Source organism: Phascolarctos cinereus, unplaced genomic scaffold (genome assembly GCF_003287225.1).
Source record: "Phascolarctos cinereus isolate Bilbo 61053 unplaced genomic scaffold, phaCin_HiC Scaffold_726;HRSCAF=1367, whole genome shotgun sequence".
NCBI lineage: Eukaryota > Metazoa > Chordata > Mammalia > Diprotodontia > Phascolarctidae > Phascolarctos > Phascolarctos cinereus.
The window spans coordinates 82,121,388-82,137,525 of NW_027556098.1; the positions used below are offsets into that span (position 1 = coordinate 82,121,388).

The 16,138-nt window shown below is 38.4% G+C and overlaps 1 protein-coding gene across 1 annotated transcript in view; it reads right to left on the bottom strand.

Annotated features, from left to right (window-relative positions):
• The window catches only part of PHEX (phosphate regulating endopeptidase X-linked), a 244,431-nt gene that overhangs the window by 191,027 nt on the left and 37,266 nt on the right, over positions 1 to 16,138 (bottom strand). The window contains exon 4 of the mRNA XM_078146134.1: positions 15,022 to 15,248. Within this exon, the coding sequence (XP_078002260.1) occupies positions 15,022 to 15,248 (227 nt within the window). The remainder of the gene's footprint in view (positions 1 to 15,021; positions 15,249 to 16,138) is intronic.

Genomic DNA, 16,138 nt, shown 5'->3' on the forward strand with positions numbered 1-16,138 from the left:
CATTTACACCTCAGAAATCAGGGTTTGATTTATTGTTTTGTTGCTTGTCTAGACTTAAGAAATTGCTAATTATGCAGAGTAAACTTAGAAGTGTGTGCATACTTTTTTTCTTTTTTTAAGCCAGGTTGTTACATATTTAACAGCATGCCTCTGTATTGCTCTATAAACACTGCTTGAGCTCAGCAGGAGTACAGCAGAAGGCTCAAGGAATGAAGTCAGCATTGGTTTGCCTAGACGGTAGTTATAGGCTAATAACAATAACTGACATTTATATAGCGTTTTAAAGTTTGCAAAGTGTATTACACCCATTATATCACTTGAGCTTCCTTACACCTCTGAATGAGGAAGACTGGGAAGGGCATTTGTATAAGGTGGGACTTTAGTTCAGACCTCAACTTTAGTTGAGAAGCCAAGGGATCTAGGAGGTGGAGATGAAGAGGAAGTTGGTTCCAGGCACAGTGGACAGCCAGCAAAAATGCCCCTAGTGGAGTGTGGAAGTTAAACCTGCCCCAGCTCTCTAAGCTCCAATTTCCAGTCCTTATATCTAGCTCAGGTCTCCCCTCCAGGCCTTTCCTTGACTCTTTAGTCGTTAATACTCACTATCCCCACCCTTCCTCAAAACACTCCTTTGTATTTAATTAAATTATGTATTATTTCCACATTTTACTGCACTGAGGGTAGGGACCGTCTTCATATTTTTGTTTTTGTATTCTTAATGCCTGGCACTAAACCAGACATGCTGTGTTTCAGCGAAGCCCTTTTCATTTTTTTTTTGTTTTTTGGATAAGGCAATGGGGTTAAGTGACTTGCCCAGTGAGTGTTATATGTCTGAGGCTGGATTTGAACTCAGGTCCTCCTGACTCCAAGGCCAGATCTCTACCCACTGCACCACCTAGCAGCCCCCTTGTTTTTTTCTTTTAATATTTTATTTTTCCGATAACATATAGGATAGTTTTCAATATTCATTTCTTATAAGATTTTGAGTTCCAATTTTTTCTCCTTCCCTCCTGTCTCCCTTCTCCAAGATTATGAGCAATCTGATATAGGTCATACATGTGCAATCATGTTAAACATATTTCCACATTAGTCATGTTATGAAAGAAACAGAACAAAAAAGAAAAACCGCAAAAGAAAAAAAAAGCAAAAATTGTATGCTTTGATCTGCATTCCGACTCCACAGTTTTTTCTCTAGATGCCTATAGCTTTTTCCATCTTGAATCTTTTGGAATTGGCTTGGATCATTGTACTGCTGAGAAGAGCTAAGTCTATCATAGCTGATCATTACACAGTATTGCTGTTGCTGTGTACAATGTTCTTCTGGTTCTGCTTACTTCACTCAGCATCAGTTCATGTAAGTCTTAGTTGAAGCCATTTTCAGAATAATGTTTTTAAATGTGTAAAGCAAAATACATCTAATTATAAAGGAAATGAAATATATGGAAATACAGTTATCAAATTTAAAACAAACAAAAAGTTCACACACCCTAACTTAAGAAGACATTTGTTGAAACTGAAATTGAGTAATAGCTTCCTATTACTCCTATTATTACAATGTGTCAAACAGTCAATCACAATGTCACAAGACTTAGGTGAAAAACAATGCTAAGCCCTGTTGTGGTTGTTTCTAAGGGAAGAAGAGACAGCTGTTCTTGCAACTTTTAAGATTTTTAGAGCCTTTCCTGGGCCTCTTAACACCTTCCCTGAATTCCCCAGCCCTGCCCTCCACCCACCTACCCTCCCACACTTCATTCCTGGCTATCCTGAATTGGGACCCCCTGCTTCTTAAGTGTCAGGGTGCCCCAGGGCCATAATACACTAGGGATCCTGCTCATGCTTGCCTCCTTAAGCTGCCCCAGAGACACAAAATCTCCTTCTTTCCAGCTATCTCTTTTTCGTGCCTTCCATGAAAGGTTTCCAGAAGCCTCCTAGGATATATCATGACAGGCTAAGCAGGTGAGGGCTGACAAAATGTCCTACTCCACATCTTCCCACCTCTTCCCCTGTGCCCTTTCATTTTATGCCATTTAATCCCTTTTTCTTTTCAACTTCTGGCACTCAATGATATCTGGCTCCCTATGGAAGATAAAGCATCCCTGACTTCCTTTCATTGCTGGTTGTACTTTCTCTCATACTTTCAACTCATTAGTTGCAGCAGGGGAGTCAAAAATACTCCTTGTTACCCATTGCCACTCCCAGACTTTCACTGTACCATTATAACTAATCAATCTTTCTTCCTTTGAGGTTCATTCAATCCAAATCTATCAGCTAATGAAGATTCTGGTATCTATCATGCTCGCTCTCTCTCTCTCCTTCCTCTCTCTCTCCCCTTCTTCCTCTCTCTCTCTCATACTCTCTCTTTCTCTCCCTCTCATTCTCTCTGTCTCTCTCTCTCTCCCCTTCTTCCTCTCTCTCTCCCCTTCTTCGTTCCTCTCTCTCTCTCTCTTTCTCTCGGCTAAGGATGTAGTCTCATACTTCACCAACAAACTTGGTGACTTTCACCAAGAGGTCTTTCTTACCCATTTTTCCACATCTCCCAATCCTCTGCCATCACCCCTTACTATCTCTTCCTTTCCTTCAGTCTTTGATGAAAAGCTGGCGCCATTTTCTTTGCCAACTATAACTCCTCTATATGTGCCCTTGAGTCCATCCTACTATCTTCTCTGGCATAATGCCCTAATATCATCTCCACTCTCCCTAGTCTTTGGTCTCTATCTAGTTGTTCTTTCCCCGTTCCCTTCAAACATGTCCAATTCTCAACAATCCTTTGAAAAAATGACCTGAATAGACCCTACAGTCTCCTTTATCTGTCTCCTTTCTCCTTCTCCCTTCTTAACTAAACTTGAAAATGCCATCTGTTTTCATTTCTTGTTCTGTCACTGTCTTCTAAATCCTTTGCAATCTGACTTCCAACTTCATTATTCAACCTAAACTTTCTCCCTAAAGTTACCAATGATCTCTAAATTGTCAAAACAAGTGGACTTTTCTCAGTCATCATACTTGGCCTTTCTGCTATGTTTGACGTTGTTGACCATGTTCCCCTATCATTATCCCTATTTTACAGAGGTTATGCAACTTTCCCAGGGTCACACCGCTAGTAAGTGTCCGAGGCTGGATTTGAACTCAGGTCCTCCTGACTCCAGGGCTGGTACTCTGTTCACCATGCCACTTAGCTGCCCTGTCCCTCTTACATTTAACAGCACCATCCTACTAATCACCCAAGCTCCACCCCTCAATGTCCTCCTCAATTCCTTACTCTAATTGACTCTATATATATATACAGATACAGATACAGATACAGATACAGATACAGATAGATATAGATATAGATATAGATAGATATAGATATAGATATAGATATAGATATAGATATAGATATAGATATAGATATAGATATAGATATAGATATAGATATAGATATAGATATAGATATAGATATAGATATAGATATAGATATAGATATAGATATAGATGTGGATGTGGATGTGGATGTGGATGTGGATGTGGATGTGGATGTGGATGTGGATGTGGATGTGGATGTGGATGTGGATGTGGATAGATATGGATATAGATATAGATATAGATATAGATATAGATATAGATATAGATATAGATATAGATATAGATATAGATATAGATATAGATATAGATATAGATATAGATATAGATATAGATATAGTTACCAAATCCTGTTATCTTGTTCTCCACATTTCTCAGCTACATCACCTTTTCTCCTTTCTCGCAGACACCTTCACCCCATGTCTTCTTTGACTATTTCAATAGCCTTCTAATTCCTCCACACTCTAATCCATCCTCTATACAGGAGCCAAAGTGATTTTCAAAAGTCCTGGTCTCGCCATGTCACTCTATTCAGTAAACTCCAATGGCTCCCTATGGCCACGCAGAGAAAATATCGACTCCTATTTGTTACATAAACCTCTTCACAATATGGCTTCTTCCTACATTTCCAGTATTCTTATACATTACTATACTCTAAGTAAAGTCTAGTGACACTAGTATACTTACTGCTCTTCCCACACAATATTCCATTTTCCCTTTTTGAACATTTGCATTGTCTCCTATCTTTTGGATACTCGCTCTTTACCTTAGCATTGCTGGCTTTCTTCAGGACTCAGCTTAAACTACACTTTCTACAGGATGCTTTTTTCCTGATTCACCCAGTTCCTAATGCCTTCTCATCAAAGGGTTCCTTCCTTCTATATACCTGTGGTCTCTCCCTTTAGAATGTAAGCTCCTTGAGGGAAGGGACCATTCTTTTGTTTTGTCTCCTCATCAGCACAGTGCTTGAAACAAAGTAAGTGCTTAATAAATGCTTGTTGGTTGATTGATTAAATAATAAAATAATGGAATTCTAGAGTTTGAAGTGACATTACAGCCCTCATTAGGAAGGTAATCGCTCACTTTTCAGATGAGAAAACTGAGGCTTGAAGAGATGAAGTGACTTGCCTGAAGTCAGCCCCCTTTGGTGATGCTAGCAATGGGACTAGAACACATTTCCTACTTCCTAGCCTGGTATAGTTATCCCTTCCACATCGAGACTTTCCCCATCGAGGTTTCAATATATCATAGGTCAGTATACGAAATTAAAAGGATTTTGGGGGGAGTTTCACAGAAGCCACAGATGATATACAAAGGCCAGCAGATGACACAGAAAAAAGTTTAGAAACTCAGAAATGCATAAAATATATGTATAGTATTATATAACATCAACCCAAATTTTATAATAAGGTACTGTAGACACCACATAAAAGAAAAAGAAAAAATTCAGACTTCTCTGCTACAAAGAGACAGCCAAAAAATTTTACACAGATTTTCCAGATCACGAGGGTGCCATACCCCCAAGATGTGGAATGGATAACTATACTCTTTTTCCTACCTTCATCAACTCCCCTCCTTTATTTGCCTGTGAAAGTTCAGTCACAGAGCCAGCTACTGAAATCAAGCCAACATTCTAGAGTTTCTTCAAAATCCTTGGTGTAACCCTGGACTATTAAATATAGAATTACATACATGTTACCTTGGCTTTAACTCGAGCACACTCAAGCCATTTGGCATTTCTCTTGAGCAGAATAAGTCTCACAGAAAGGAAATACCCAAGGCACAAGACAACCAAAACCACAAAAGGCAATATTGTCAAATCTATGTACCAAATGTCTAACACTTCAAATGAAATTTAATTGCACTTAAGGTTGTTTATGATTTCAAGAAATCATTTAAACAGATTAAATAAGATCAGTTAAGTAATGTTGCAAGAAATTTTTTTTAAAAAAACCCTCTGTGTTGGTGGCAATCATTCCAACTTCTTCATTTTACAGATGAAGAAACAGTCTAAAGCAGCACCAGTTGCCTTCTTCATCCTCCAAACCATTTTTTAAAGCTAGTTTTTTTAAAAGGGTGTAAAAAATTGGAACACCCATTAGGTATTAGTCAGAATCAGGATGTTTCCCAGGTAGTCCTAAATTGAATACATTGATTGATATAAGAAATGTGTATGATTTTTTTACAAAGTTCTTATGTTTATAACAAATCTGAATGTTACCGTCTAAAAGGGAAAAAAAAGGTAAAATCTAACACATTGCACTGGAAATAAGAGACTTTTCCTTAAGCTTAACATGAACTGATATTTTAATTATAACAAATCCCTGGATAGGAAGCACCCAGGACCATGGAAAGAAACATCTGGCAAATAATGAAGTAGGGAAAGGTGGGGCAGAGAAATTAGAGAGATTTCATTTCTAATAAAACAACTCTTTGCCATCTTTGTGCATTTAGCTGTAGTATCAAACAAAAGTGAGAAGTTGAATGACAACAATTTTACATCATTGTTTTCTCAAAATAGTAATGCATGCTCAAGCAGCCCCAACTGTCCAAAACACTCAGTCAGGATCAGATTTACACAAGACTTCCACTTTCCTGCAAGTTATAACTCTTACTGTCCTCTCAGACAGAGTAAACTTTAGGATATTAAAGACAGACCTCTTTTCTGGAAGTTTGGATTGATCCCTAATGGATATTTCAATGTCTCAGTTACACACAAACACACACACACACACACACACACACACATATATACACATGAACACAATATATATACATATACACATAACATGCATTATATACATGCATACACATGTGTACACACATACAGATGCACATATACATATGTATTCTATACACATGTGTAGATACGTGTTATGTGCATACATGTGGGTGATACCCATGTAAAATACACATATTACATAATTCATATGCTTGTGTATGTATGAACATATACACATGTATTAAATGCATACACATGTGCCTACATATATACATACACACGTTTCCACATATCTCTCTATATATGTATTATACACATGCACACATATATACATACATACACATACATACACATGCACAGCAAGCATTTCAGTTAGACAAGTGCTTATTTTCTGAGCAGCCTGAGATAAGGCATAACAGTAAAAATGTATTCCTCTTATTGTCAGCAGGCACTATCTCTGTAGGTACAGGATAATGTCTCTTTGAGTGCAAAAATACCCCAATATTTGCATAACAATGACACATAAAGATTCATAGGTTCTTTATACTCAGGTCACATTTGAATTCTTGAATGTAGTCCCTTGCCAGTCAGAGGAAGGCCTCATTTGACAAAGCATTCCAGGCATCCCAAGCTCTGCTTGCTTCTAAAAGTTAGACAATAACATAGAAGTTTTCCAGCTGAATACCTTACGTTTGACATTCTAATACATTCAAGGTGACCAAGCAGAGCTAGTATATGGGTTGCTGCACAAATTTACATCCTACCATGCCAACTATTACAACTGAAATTAAAATGTTGGTATCTTCTGTAGATTTGTTGTCTGAAGCAGACCTCCCAGAGAATCACATTTCCGAAAGTAAGCAAGCCAAAAGCCGCTGAGGAAAGCCTCCAGCTGGGAAAAGCAAAACTAGAAGTTGAACTACCAGAGATAGAATCTTGCAGCTGGAATCAGGAGAAAGCAGGGACCAGGCTTAGGTTAGAATGTTAGCTCTTTCATATGAGTACAGTAGTATACATGTTGAAACTGGCCACACACATACACATACATACTTGTATTGAATTCACCAACATATGAGCACATGGCAGCCTCATAGGGTCCAAGCTAAGTTTTTCTTTTTTTGTTGTTTTGTTTTTGTTTTTTTGCTAGGCAATAAGGTTGAGTGACTTGCCTAGGGTCACACAGCTAGTTAAGTGTCAAGTGTGTGAGGCTGGATTTGAACTCAGGTCCTTCTGACCCCAGGGCCGGTGCTCTATCCACTGCACATGCCTAGCTGCCCCCCAAGCTCAGTTTTCTACATTCAAACAAGTGTGCTTTAACTATGATTTGGAGAGTAAAAAGAACTGGAGGGATCCAAGCACAAAAATTATAATGACCAATACAGAAGCTAGAGCACTGAGCCTGTATTCTGGAAGACCCGAGTTCAAATCTAGTCTCAGACTCTTACTAGCTGAGGGACCCTGAGCAAGTTACTTAACCTCTGTATGCCTCAGTTTCTTCATCTATAAAATGGGGATAATACTAGCACCTATCTCCCAGAATTGTTATGGAGATCAAGTCTTAGAATAGTGCCTGGCACATAGTAAACACTACATAAATGTTAGCTATTATCATTATCATTGCCATTATTAATAAGGAACCTACTCATATTTAGTCTTTTACTTCAACACTTCAATACATTTGCAATGTCACTGATGTGGGCACCCCCACCAAAGCTATAGGTCATCACTCCGTAGCACCTTCTTATCCTGTGCAAATCTTTTCCTGGTTCTCGTGGAAGTCCCTCTCCAGGTATTCATTGAATATAGCCTCATCTAGATATCTTGACATTCTGTGGCTCCCACTGGACTGGGCAGGCTGTCTATCCATATGACTGGCCCAACTCCTTTTCTGGTCTTGCATCTCTCAGATGCCATTCTTCATGCCATTCCTCTTAGGCTTCTTCACTGGTAATGTGCCGCAGCCAATACCCCCTCATCACATGCCTACTCTCTGTGAGTTGGGTGATCTGCAACTATAATTCTTCACAGACTGCGGTATTCCATGTCTACGTGTCTACAAATTCCCATTAAGTCTCTTTGTTATTCTCTCTAAATCTTACTTATGTAAAAGTGATTTCATTCAAAGAAGTCATCCCCAAGAGAAAGAAATGATGTTTGAAGCCCATGTAACAAAACCACTACCTCAGAGCTACCAATACATGAGGGCAGATATATTAAGTGGCTAATGTAACTGACGAATTATGGTCCAGCTCACCACCAGCTTCACTTCCAAGTGGCATCATGGTCCAGTGGAACAAGCCATTGAAGAGTCAGGAGGTATATGTTTAAGTCTTGGCTCTGCCACTAGCTGGCTGTGTGACCTTCGGCAAGGCACTGTACCTCCTGAGCCTCAGTTTCCTTAACTCTAAAATGGGGATCATAATGGCATCTAGCTCACGGGACCATTGTGAGGATCAAATGAGATTGCTGTAAAAATTGCTTAGCACAGTCCCTGGCACATAGTAGGTGCTTAAATGCTTGTTCCCTTAATTGTCCATTAGGTCCCTTCAAGCTTTAAGAACCATTGAATAAGGAAGATGGAAAGTGGGAATAAGAGGTATTTTGTAGTGTATATCACCTGATTTTAAAAATCTAATCCCTGCCTTTTGCAATGTTCTAGGAAGAAGGTTTGTTACAATCCATGACCATAGGACATAGTCATCTATCTACTCATGATTTTCACTCAAAAGAACTGGTCTATATGCATTACAATCCCCTCTTGCATTTGTCCTTTCTCTTCTTTCTAGCCCAGTAACTCTCACTTTTTAATTAGAGGCATCTAATTAGTGCAGTGGATGGCATGCTGAGCCTGGAGTCAGGAAGATCCAGGTTCAAATCCAGCCTCAGATACTTACTAGCTGTGTAGGTCGCTTAATCTCTGCCTGCCTCATCTTCCTCAGCTAAAACATGTCACTCAACCACTATCTGCTTCAGCTTCCTCAATTAGAAAAAGGGAATTATAATAGCACCTACCTACCATGGTTGTTATAAGGATCACAAGACATTTGTAAAGTATTTAGCACAGTTCTGGCACATTTATTAATAAATGCTTATTTTTTTTCTCCTTCATTCCCTTCCCTTATATCACCAGTGCTCAGCACTGGAAAAGAACTTAATAAATGCTTTCCCATTCTATTCTACAGCAGAACTAAAGGACGTATTAGGGAGACAAAATACATAATCTTGTGACTCTCAATCCCACCATCACCAAACTTCTCAGAATAACTGATACCCCTAATCATGTGAAAGTCTAGTCTCCTCCCACCAACCCAGTGTGTGCTCTCATATTTCATTTCTTTCCTCCGATACCACATCATAACCTGTGGTGATACTATAGTAAAACTGGGTGCCCTTGTCAGTGCCCCAAAGAAAGAGATTGTACCTGAAACTTCTTCACTTTAATTCAAACAGACCTGGTTTGAACTTTTACATAAAAGCATTAGTATTATAACATTTAATAATAATAACCCACATTTTTATAACTCCAAGATTTTCAAAGTATTTTCCTCAAAACAATACTGTTAGTTGCTATTATAAGCAATAGTATTCCCATTTAACAGATGAAGAAAGTAAGGCTTGAGAGAAGTAAAATGACTTGCTCAAACTGACATAGCTAGTTACTCTAGGAGCCAAGAATTGAACCTAAATATTTCCTGACTCCAAGTCCAGAAAACTCTTTCCATTATACCACACTACCTCTCAATATATATTGTATTTTTAAATATTCTGTTTTTGTCATAATTTTACTTTTTATGTAAAACATCTTTTAATTTTTCACATTATTTCATGAAAGTTCTACAGCAGTCTCTGAGAGCCAATTATGTCTATATCAATAACTTTTCAAACTTACTTCCATTCTTCCTGAAATCAAGGTTGTTTTCTTTTCTTCTTTTTTATTCTATTTCCCTCCCTTTCCCCCACCTCTTGAAGTTTAATTTTATTTACAAGATCCAGTTTCTTGAAAGATTTCAAGTTTCTCTATGTTAGTCCTGTCATCAGGGATTCATCAAATGTTTACATTTCTTTAAATCTGCATGAGAGGGTCCCCAATTTACTTTTTGCTACAAATGAAGATATTCAGAAGCATGGGATAGTTATAGAATTGAAGAATGAACCTCCTTAAAACTAAATTCTTTTTGAAGGGGATGATCTGTCATCATGTGACAGAAGTGGCATTAGACCATCAGATTTCTTGACACAGAATCTCTATCTAATTATATTAGCGTGTGTCTCAAGCTAGTCATTCACCAAGATAGTCAATAACATTGGTCCATCATACACCACTGATACAACCCACTAGAGTTCACCACTTCTCATTGGATCATTGAAAGAAATAATTTCAAGGATTGATGATTTTTGCTCAAACTTTCATTCATCAAAAAAAAAAACCCATTTATCAAGCACCTATGGTGTTAGAGCTAATACTGTAACAAGTACTGCAAAATATACATAAGGTCCCTGGCCTCATAGAACTTGCAGTCTAGTAAGAAAAGAAGACATATAAAATGGTAACTGTCATATTATACATGTTATACACTATACACTATCATAATACATGTTAAGTATATGAGAATTAGAAAACAAAGTGCTATATAAGGTCTTTACTAGCTAGAGGAAATCAGAGAAAGCATCCACAGGAAAAAAAAAGGTGGCATTTAAATTAGGTTGTCAAAGATGGGTAGGAAATTTAACAGGCAAGAAAGGGGAAGTAGGGAAATCCAGACATGAAGAAAAATGTATGCAAAGGCATGGGGATAGCAGAACATGAAGCATATTTGTTTGTGGAATAGAAATTAGTCCAGTTTGTAGGAGACATAAAGTGTGTGCCTACGTGTACCAGAACAACCTCTTCTCAACTCGAGAAGGCTGATTGTTAAATTCTCAATGTGAGCATTTACACTTTGAAAATCAGCAATTACTACAAATCACAGCTTGATTTATTGTGTTGCTGATTATCTAGACTTAAGAAGTAGTGAAGAAAATTGTTAGTAATGCAGATTAAACTTTAAAGTGTGTCAAATGGGTTTAGGAGAGCCAATCAGGGAATCAATAAACATTTAAGTGCCTACTGCGTGCCAGTCATTGACTTAAGTGCTAGGGATACAAAAAGAGGCAAAAGATAGTCCCTGCCCTCAGGGAGCTTACAGTCTAAAATGGGGGAGACAGGATACAACCAAATAAATACAAAGCAAGCTTTATACAGGATAAATAGGAAATAATTAACAGAGGGAAGGCACTGAAATTAAGAGGGGTTGGTGAAGGCTATCTATAGAAGACGAGATTTGATTTGGGACTTAAAGGAAGTCAAGGAGCTCAGAGCAGAGGGAAAATGCATTCCAGGTCTGGAGGACAGCCAGAAAAAAAAATGACCAGAGCCAAGAGATTGAGTGACTTGTTCATAGAAGAGCCAGTTGTCAAACATTTACCAGCACACCACTTGTAGAGGGGAATTATGTAAGATTATAATAATAGCATTGTGGCACTAATTCTGGAGGATCTTGAATGTCAACAAAAGTTTGGACTTTATTCAGTAAGCAATGAGGAGTCAAAAAAAATTTTTTTGAGCTGATCCATGGGTAACAAAAGATCTTTAAAAAAGAGTATTTGAGGGTAAGAAAATCATGGAAATGGGAAGACCTATTAGGAAGTTTTTATAGTATAAGAGGACGTTGATGAGTCTGTACTAGTTTGGAGTCAATGAGAGTAGAAAGAGGAAGAATCCTGGAGATGGTGACAGTTCCTACTAAAAAAGGTTAACATGGGAGCTTTAACTTTTTACATGGTGAAAGGATAATATCCACTAGAGCTTCAGAATTTAGAAAAAATGTGAATGGGAATGCAGCACAAATTCTTTTAGATCTGGCCCAAAGACAGAATTGCACAAATGAGCCTTTCAGCAAAAAGTTTCAAATCAGTCAAAGCAATTCTGGAAGAAAAAAAAGTAATGCCCAAACAGCTGGAGAGTTCCTAAGACTCTTGAACTTCAATGGTTCAAATCCATCCTACCATCCTTTCATCCATGACTTCTGAATTGTACAGGATGCTCTAGCATTCTCTTGAACTTTTAATATTATTGTGAGCTACCCAAGGGCATGTCCAGGAGCCTCTTCTTTTCTTAATGGGAAAGACTCTTAATCATTTTCTATTAGGAGATCAAGACAACCATGATAATATTAATGAAGATTTTACTGGACTGTTGGAAGAAGGTAGGACATTTTTAGGTAGAAGCTGATGACAGGGAAGCTCTAGGGATTTGGGAGTATACTTAAAGAGGTGTCATTGAAGCAAAGAGAAGGAGTCAGAATAACAGGCTTTTTTTTCCTGCTGCTGCTTTCTTTTCTGGCCTCAGTAAAGAGTGTAGTGAAGCCTAGGAAAACAATGGTTTTAGAAGAACACTTCTAGCCATAAAGCTCATGAAATGACAAGGTTTAGGTGCAGAAGGTGATGCCTATCTTTGAATAGTTAAAGAGCTATCACAAAGAAAGGGAATCAGAGTTATTCTACATCTCTCCTCAGCAGGGAGAACTAGGGCCAATACATAGACATCACAAGGAGATGCAATATAAGTATGGAGGAGGCAGAATGGACCTTTGGGAGGCCTCCAAGGACATGGTGATGCATTGCTTGGGCTTTGGGGGGCGGGGAGAGGATGAAAACCTCCCACGTTACTTCTGTGGACTCCATTACCTCTCCCTACATGGAGCATGGCCTCAACTAGTGTTTATACCTGGGACCCTTGAGCAGAGTTCTACTTTTTCTGTGTTTCTTCTTTCCTAATCTTAGGCAAATTAGTACCTCAAGGATCTTTTAAGTTTAAAAGATGTTCAATGGTCCTAACCAATGAGTGTGAGAAAAGGGAGCCCTCTCTCACTAGAGGTCAAGCTCCCCAGGATTAAATCTGGCCTAGCCACATGGTTTGGTATATGATGGGGAGAGTCAGGTACCCTAGCCCCTGTGGGCTCAGCAGCAGTATTAGATAAGAAAGAACTTATCAATTCGAGCCATCCATTTTTTGTATTACCTTATGAAGGCTGAGGTCTGTATGACTCAAGTTAGCACAAGATTGCTGACAGCATATACATGCGAAATATTTAGTAAATGTTTCTTGAATTGATTTTAATGTTGTAGTAGTGGTATTTGATGAAACCATCCTAAGTTCACTTCTAATTCTTAAGTCCTCTGACCTCTCATTACTAGAACACAGGTGACTCATATGTGCTGATGATCCAATGTTGGATTTTTATGATCCTTTGAAAATTCAGCTGAAATAAATTGTGATGCATGAATAGAGGATACTGTTACTGTGCTAGAAGAAACGTGAATTTGAAGAATACAGAGAAGCATGGTAAAACTTATATGAACTGATACAAGTGAAATAAGCAGAACACAGTGGGGGAGGGGAGAGGGGAAATCCACAGTGACTATAACAAGGCAAATGGAAAAAAAAAACAATAAAAATAAAAAGCTGAAGGATGTGTAATTATATCCAAGCTTGACCCTGAGGAACAGAGGAGAAAATACACCTCCCTTTCTTTTTTGACTGATGAATTGCTAAATAATTTATGGAATTATGAAATGGGGCAGGCACATGTGGTTCTTTGAGTACTCACTGGGAAAGACCACAGTGGCAGTGGGAAATTAGGCAGCACACACACTTTAATAAGATACAGAGGGTGAAAGGGAAAACGGGCACAGAAAGTACAGAGACAAGCAGTGAAAGGGATACAGAGGCAGATGGTGTGGAGATGGGGATGGAATGGTGAAGGAAGGCAGGCAGCAATAGGAAACAGGATGGGAGAAAAAGTAACACAGATAATCACCCATGAAACCACAGGTAAAAACTGCGAGCATTCAATAGTATGGACACAGATGGAGATCAAAGAATGCTTAGGAGGAAAGGGTTTGGAGTCTCGTTTTTATAGTTTTGATGGGGGACATACTTTTATCTGTGCCACCCTGAGGTTCATTCATTAACATACTCAAATCTTCTCAAAGTTGTTGGTAAAACATTAAAGTTAACATATCTACATCATCTCAAGGTTATTAGCATCATTTGGAGTTGTCTGGTCTTCTGGGAACTAGTTACAGATTTACAAATCATAGCAACAAAAGGTCCCAACAGCAAAGTCAAGATGGCATCCCCTGATTCGACGTATATTGCCAGGATGTGACTTTTGGTTGATATGTGATATGATTTGTAAATTATACCCCTGTGATATTTGGGACAGTTTGTATGTGACTTCTAGGTTCCCCTTTGCAACTTGACTTCAGGCTATTGCTACTTTATACTGGCTAACTTACAATGCTGACTAGAAGAGGGTAAAGGATGGTCAGGAGGACCAAAACAAGATATAAATTTAACACAGCTGATGGATCAGTTTTACTGAACTCTTCCTTCCCCCCATCCCCAACCCTTTTTTAATTCTATGTTACCAGGGATGACTCTCCAGTAGGGAAGCATTAAGGGATATATTTAGAAATGAAAACTGTATAAGACAAAGAATATCAATAAAAAATTAAGTTTCCAGGGGCAGCTAGGTGGCACAGTGGATAGAGCACTGGCCCTGGATTCAGGAGGACCTGAGTTCAAATCCAGCCTCAGACACATAACACTTACTAGCTGTGTGACCCTGGGCAAGTCACTTAACCCCATTGCCTAACCAAATTTAAAAAAAAAGAAGAAGAAAAAATTAAGTTTCCCAGCAACAAAAGGAAAAGATGCACCACTTTCAAAAATAAACAACCTAGACTGATAGAACCTGACTACCAATGACATATTGTGTGAAGAAAAGTAAATAGTTCAGATCCAAGTGTCCAACAGAACATGAAAATTTTCCAAGATGGTGCTACAGGGTAACTCTATCTTCCCACAGGAAAAATGCTTAAACTTCCCTAAACAAGTATGAAAGAAACTGTTACCATACCTTCAATATGTGTTTGTTGGATTCTCTGTCATCAGGTGAAACGTACAAACGGATGAACACAGAGTTACTGTATTGTCCACGGAATACCGCAAGGGTCTGAAGGAGGCTGAACTTCCTTTCTGACCACACGCCTTCTGGACCAATGTTAGATTCTAACACAGGCCAGCGGAAAGGGGAGTGCCTCAATATGTGTAACAGTGGCTTAGCATCAGCTTTCTCTATCGCTTCTGGAAGGGAAAGAAGGTACAAAGAAACCAAGCCAGAGTTGTTGGTTTGTTCTCTTAAGAGGAAAAGCACTAATTATTTGACTTTAATCCATTTACTACCAGGGCATTAGAGCCTGGAATCTCAGGCTTAGATCTCAGATAAGTTTTAGCTAGAAAAATGCTTATTACTTCAGAAGAATAGGCTTTGACTTGTACTTAATGTAATCATAATTCATGTCATTTACACCAAGAGAGATGCCTGGGGAAACTGCCTCCCTTAAAAATATCCCAATGCTCCAATACTCAATGGATCTCTTCAATGTAGGTATTGCCTCCAATGGTGCAGATTGTAATCCATCTACATCTGCCCATTCTATGCAACTCACCCTTCTCTGTGTGCTCCAAAAGATTTGCTATAGTGGAGCAAGGAAATAAAGTAAAATAGGGGACAACTCCTAAAAATAAAAAACTTTTTTCCTCTTCCAAAAATATTCAGGACCATATAATGATCTCTACCTAAATAAAATGCTGGATCACATCAGGAGACAGTACTATACTAAACGAACCATACCAAAGGAATAAATTGCTCATTTCATGTATTATAAATGCTCATTAATTTTTTTTGAAGCTTAATTCTTAATTAATGACCATTTATTTTCTCTCCTTCCAACCTCCTCTACCTCACCTCTTGATATTGGGGGGGGGGGAGAAGAAGAAAAACAAAAAGACATAGACAAGCAAAACCACTGTTTTGTTATTGATGTGATCTATTACGCTGATAGTGTTCTTAATATTGAACCAGTCCTGTACTGTCATATGAATCCCATCTGATCACAGTATATGATCTTGGTTATATATTGCTGTAAATTCCTTGCTGGTATTTTATTTAAAATTATTGCATCAATACCAAT